This window comes from Ictalurus punctatus, chromosome 22, assembly GCF_001660625.3.
Source record: "Ictalurus punctatus breed USDA103 chromosome 22, Coco_2.0, whole genome shotgun sequence".
Classification (NCBI taxonomy): Eukaryota; Metazoa; Chordata; class Actinopteri; order Siluriformes; family Ictaluridae; genus Ictalurus; species Ictalurus punctatus.
The window spans coordinates 12,769,691-12,775,801 of record NC_030437.2 but is presented as its reverse complement, the minus strand read 5'-3'; the positions used below and the strand labels follow the sequence as shown (position 1 = coordinate 12,775,801).

General features: G+C 41.3%; 1 protein-coding gene across 5 annotated transcripts in view; it reads left to right on the top strand.

Annotated features, from left to right (window-relative positions):
- The first annotated feature begins 4,735 nt into the window (after positions 1 to 4,735).
- slc4a4a (solute carrier family 4 member 4a) overlaps positions 4,736 to 6,111 on the top strand; it is a 62,403-nt gene continuing 61,027 nt past the window's right edge. For 2 of the 5 annotated variants that reach the window (XM_017452160.3, XM_047149855.2), the window contains exons 1-2: positions 4,737 to 4,865; positions 5,194 to 5,268. In XM_017452160.3, coding sequence (XP_017307649.1) covers positions 5,249 to 5,268 — 20 coding nt within the window. In that variant the 5' untranslated portion in view covers positions 4,737 to 4,865; positions 5,194 to 5,248. Of the gene's footprint in view, positions 4,866 to 5,193; positions 5,269 to 6,111 lie in introns of all 5 variants that reach the window. The other 3 variants (XM_047149856.2, XM_053674563.1, XM_017452159.3) reach the window with 3 other exon arrangements.

Below are 6,111 nucleotides of genomic sequence, written 5' to 3'. Positions count from 1 at the left end.
GGCTCTTTGTTACTGATTGGAAGTTCAAGCCCCAGCACTGCCAAGATGTTGGGCCCTTGAGCAAGGCCCTTAACCCTCTCTGCTCCAGGGGTGCTCTATCATGGCTGACCCTGTGCTCTGACCCCAGCTTCCTGATGTTCTGGGGTATGTGAAGAAAAGAATTTCACTGTGCTGTAATGTATATGTGATCAATAAACTCATTAACTTTAACTATTAACTATCGATAACTCATTATCATTATAACTTTCTTTTCTCTTTATCGTAATGCACATGAACTGTAAGATAATGCATGATAGTGCATTATGCATGCTGTATGTGATGGGTTATTTCATATTGCAACAACAAATTATTGCTTTGTGTTGGGGAAAATTGTATACATAAAGATGGCCTAGGCTATAAGAAGATTGCCAAGACCCTGACACTGAGCTGCAGCACAGTGGCCAAGACCATACAGCGGTTTAACAGGACAGGTTCCTCTCAGAACAGGCCTCGCCATGGTCGACGAAGAAGTTGAGTGCACGTGCTCAGCGTCATATACAGAGGTTGTCTTTGGGAAATAGACGTATGAGTGCTGCCAGCATTGCTGCAGAGGTTGAAGGGGTGGGGGGGACAGCCTGTCAGTGCTAAGACCATACGCCACACACTGCATAAAAAATAGCTCTGCATGGCTGTCGTCCCAGAAGGAAGCCTCTTCTAAAGATGATGCACAAGAAAGCCTGCAAACAGTTTGCTGAAGACAAGCAGACTAAGGACATGGATTACTGGAACCATGTCCTGTGGTCTGATGAGACCAAGATAAACTTATTTGGTTCAGATGGTGTGAAGCGTGTGTGGCGGCAACCAGGTGAGGAGTACAAAGACAAGTGTGTCTTGCCTACAGTCAAGCATGGTGGTGGGAGTGTCATGGTCTGGGGCTGCATGACTGCTGCCAGCACTGGGGAGCTACAGTTCATTGAGGGAACCATGAATGCCAACATGTACTGTGACATACTGAAGCAGAGCATGATCAGTATGCAGTATTCCAGCATGATAACGACCCCAAACACACCTCCAAGACGACCACTGCTTTGCTAAAGAAGCTGAGGGTGAAGGTGATGGATTGGCCAAGCATGTCTCCAGACCTAAACCCTATTGAGCATCTGTGGGGCATCCGCAAACGGAAGGTGGAGGAGCACAAGGTCTCTAACATCCACCAGCTCTGTGATGTCATCATGGAGGAGTGGAAGAGGACTCCAGTGGCAACCTGTGAAGCTTTGGTTAACTCCACGCCCAAGAGGGTTAAGGCAGTGCTGGAAAATAATAGTGGCCACACAAAATATTGACACTTTAGGCCCAATTTGGACATTTTCACTTAGGGGTGTACTCGCTTTTGTTGCCAGCGGTTTAGACATTAATGGCTGTGTTGAGTTATTTTGAGAGGACAGCAAATTTACACTGTTACACAAGCTGTACATTCACTACTTTACATTGTAGCAAAGTGTCATTTCTTCAGTGTTGTCACATGAAAAGATATCATCAAATATTTACAAAAATGTGAGGGGTGTATTCACTTTTGTGAGATACTGTATGTAACCTCCCATTCTACTTCTTTCCTTTCTGGACTGCCAGAGCTGAGGCCATATTTAAATGCACGACAAGTGTTCATATCCAGAGAATAACAGACAGCACTTATAAGTAGTGTTGATACTGCCCTCTATTGAGGATGAGAATCATTCAAAGCACTTACACTTCCCTCTGTTGAGGATTTGAATCATTCAAAGTGCTGATACTGCTCTCTATTGAGGATGAGAATCGCTCAAACGAGTCTTGCCTTTAGATAGAAGAGAACTTTTCAGGTGCTCTTCAAAGCACACAAACAGCTAGTTACTACCACATAGTGCTTAAGAGTACTAGCTGGACCAAAACCTGGCCTACATTCTCCTCCTCAAAATTTGACACATTGATATGTTTATTAATATGTTGCAATGTCAATACCTTTGGCAAGACTGCTGTGTTCAGCCACAGTGTAATGTTTGGCCTCGAGTACCCAATGCAGACACTGTGCGAACCATTAACACATGCAATTCACCGACTCATTAGAATTGAACACAGTAAGTTTAAAACACAATGCTCTCACAGTGCTTATTTACAACAAGATTCAATTGTGTAAAATTTGTGAATTTGTTGATTGTATTGAACGCAACAAATTTGGTTTATTTTGACCGGCAACAACAAATGTGTAAGAGTGTGATGATTCAGCTCAGTTCAAAGTCCAGGCTAAAAGAACAATAAGCCACTGTGACTAATAGATGTACAATATATTAATGTTTAACAGTGTATGAAATCTTGCTTGGGACAAAATGTACGTTTATATTGCTTTAAAAAAGCACATTTATGTTTTCACTTAAATGAATATTTAGGAAAAGTGAAATTGCAATGTTCTCAATGTGAATAAAAGTGGGGACTGCTACCAACAGAGATCTTTTAAGCATATCCATGAGTTCCATGATTTTTTAATTTACCATCAGTACTTGGTCCTCTTCTGTTCTCCCTCTATACTCGATTTTATGAGGTCATATCCTCACATGAGTTCTCATACCACTTCTTTGCAAGTGACACTCAACTCATCCTCTCCTTCCCTCCCTCAGACACTCATGTTTCCACTCGGATTTCAGCATGTCTGGCAGACATCTTATCAGGGATGGCAGCACATCATCTGAAACATAATCCCAGCAAAACTGAACTGCTGTTCATCCCAGGTGATTCATTGCCACGTCAGAATCTTGTGATCTCCCTGGACAGCGCTCTGATCTCACCTTCGGTTACTGCAGAGAAAACTTGGGGTAACCATAGACAATCAACTGTCTTTTATCTCTCACGTTGCTAATCTGACACTCTCGTGTCAATTTCTCCTTTACAACATCAGAAGGACTCGTCAATTTCTATTCACACAGGCCACTCAGGCGCTTGTGCAGTCTCTTGTCATTTTGAGACTGGACTACTGTAGGTCTGCCTCTGAGCACCATTTGACCTCTGCAACTGATACAGAATGCAGATGTGTGACTTGTTCCTCCAGACCACCCCATTGTTACGCTCCCTCCACTGGCTTCCTGTAACAGCCTGCATCAGATTTAAAACACTGATGTTTGCCTACAAAGACAAGAATGGACCAGCACCGGCTTACCACAAAGCACTTATCACAACCTGAACTGCACCACGCTCCCTCCGATCCTCTAGCGCTGCTCAATTGGTCCCCACATCTCGGGGTACAAGCAAGACATGCATCAAGACTCTTCTCTGTTCTGGCACCTAGGTGGTGGAATGAACTTCCCCTAGGTGTCTGAACAGCTGAATTACTTGCAGTCTTCAAACCACGTCTAAAGACCTAACTCTTTCTAATGTACTTAAATGAGCACTTAAATGAAAAAATAAATAAATAAATAAAACAAACACTTGTGTTGTCTGTGTGATTTTTCCTACTATATTACCTCCCAACAGAGTTTTTAGACTGAAGGTATTCTAAATCAGTGGCCTAGTGAACCGGTACCAGGATGCATTTATTGATCCTGGTACTACGTCTGTAAGTCGCTCTGGATAAGTGCATCTGCCAAATGCCATAAATGTAAATGTAAATTTACCTATAGTACTGAACAAATATTCTTACGAATATTTGCTTATATGACTGGTCACTAACATGATTCCAGCCATCACCACTTCAAATCTCCAAATACTGTTTTGTTCATCCCAGGATTCAACTAATGACTTTTTTTTTTTAATGTCATGATTCTCAACCTCTGAAAGCTTGTGTAAAGTAAGCTATGTTTACTTCACAGCCAGACAAAAAGGTTTTATAAAGAACGATAAGCCAAAACAAGACATATAAAATTAATAATAATAATAATAATAATAATAATAATAATATCATCATCATCATCATCATATCATCTTAATAGATGGCCAGTTGATTTAAGATTCCTGGGAAAATACAAGATATAAATAAATCCAACCACTTGCCTGCTAAATCATGAAATTATAACTCTAATGTAACATAAATATTTATTCCAGGTCTTATTACTCCCTTCACATTGTTCATCCAGTCCAAGATGGCTGACAGTCATTAAGATGAGCATGTCTGATTTAACTGGTTTAATGTATCCAATAAACTCTAAACGAGCACAGAAAATAGCCTACGTTTTTCATTCAAATTTCATCAGAATGATTTCAATACGTTCTTTTTTCCTGTCAAAGGTACTCTTAAAGCCCATATGACGAAAAGTACGTATAATATAAGCTAAGTATGAAAAATATCGGAAGATGTTTTGCTAAAAACGTGTGCTTTTCCCCTTGTGCATGCAGACTTCTGGGACAAAAGACAGAGAAGTTGCATTGTATTGCATTGAATCAAATTGAACTGAACTCCAATAGATCCCCAATAGGGGTCACTGTGTCTCGTGCGTAAATATGAACAGTAGAAAGTCGCTGTATAGAGTTGTCAGCGTGCAGAAATACACAACAGTAACCTTGTGACGAATACAGAGCTACCGCTGAGAAGGTTCTTTACGTAGAGGAGAGCAAAATCAAAATAAAAATAAGAAAATAGCCTAATACATGTTCAGTGTGAGAGTCCTGTGTGGTTCTGCGTTCATACAGGTTAATTCACCTGTCCTTCCGCACCGAACACAAGCCTGTTGTTCAGGATCATCACTCCACAGGTGAACAGTCACCGGTTTTTTCCCCCCTCCTGACGTCTCACTTCTGTCGTGACGTTTTCACATGAATGACGCTTCAAATATGAACCGGAGCTGTGGAGAGTTCACGCGCTTTAGCGGAACAGTGCGCGTGCACATGTCGACCTAAAGGTCTGCGGAAGAAACACAAAACGGAAGGTAGACTTTTTGATTGTTTTTGGTATTTGTCTTGATGTAGATGTAAATGTAGATTCTTCCTCTCCTTTTCGCTCCCTTCTTTCTTGTTATCCTTTTTTAGTTTCTGTGAACTTCTTTCTTTTCTTTTCCCCTATCGGAATATAGAGCCCTCATATGAAAACATCTGCATGTGTTTTGTTTGGTTTTCGAGTGATTTGAACACTCTTAAAGTTGAAAAGTAGTTTCAGTTTTTCTTTATTTCTTTTTCTTTTTCCCCGTTATTTATTTATTTATGTATGTATGTATGTATGTATGTATGTATTTATTTATTTATTTTTGCTTGTTGTAGAAGTGCCAGAAGAGGAACAGCTGGAGCGAAGCTGAATTATCGTCCGGTTTCAGACATGAGCGGCTCAAAGAGCAAGTAAGTGAACACTGCATACATCTGTGCTCGATTCAAGAAAAAGTTGGACTCTCAGGTTACAGCAAAAGCTCCAGGGTTGAACGAGTATATTCAGTTTTTAATTAGATAAATGGAGCATAAATATACTGCGCGCGCACACACACACACACACACACACACACACACACACACAGAAAGAGAGAGCGAAAGAGAGAGAGAGAGAGAGAGAGAGACAGAAAGACAGAGAGAGATAGAGAAAGACAGAGCGAGAGAGAGAGCAAGAGAAACACAGAGACAGAGAGCGAGAGAAACACAGAGACAGAAAGACAGAGCGAGAAACACAGAGACAGAGAGCGAGAGAAACACAGAGACAGAAAGACAGAGCGAGAAACACAGAGACAGAGAGCGAGAGAAACACGGAGACAGAAAGACAGAGCGAGAAACACAGAGACAGAGAGCGAGAGAAACACAGAGACAGAAAGACAGAGCAGAAACACAGAGACAGAGAGCGAGAGAAACACGGAGACAGAAAGACAGAGCGAGAAACACAGAGACAGAGAGCGAGAGAAACACAGAGACAGAAAGACAGAGCAGAAACACAGAGACAGAGAGCGAGAGAAACACAGACAGAAAGACAGAGACAGAGATACAGAGAGAGAGAGAGAGAGAGAGAGAAATGGATAGAGCTTTCATGAGATCGAAGTCCTTTATCTAGTAAGTGAACTTGTATTAATGCAGGCCATTTAGACTGGTGCACAGTGGTGAATGAACACACACTATTTGTAAGTAAAAGTGCAGCTAAACACTGTGTAAGCATTGTGTAAGAGTTTATTCAGTATGATTTGAGTGTTTCAGCACATCAGC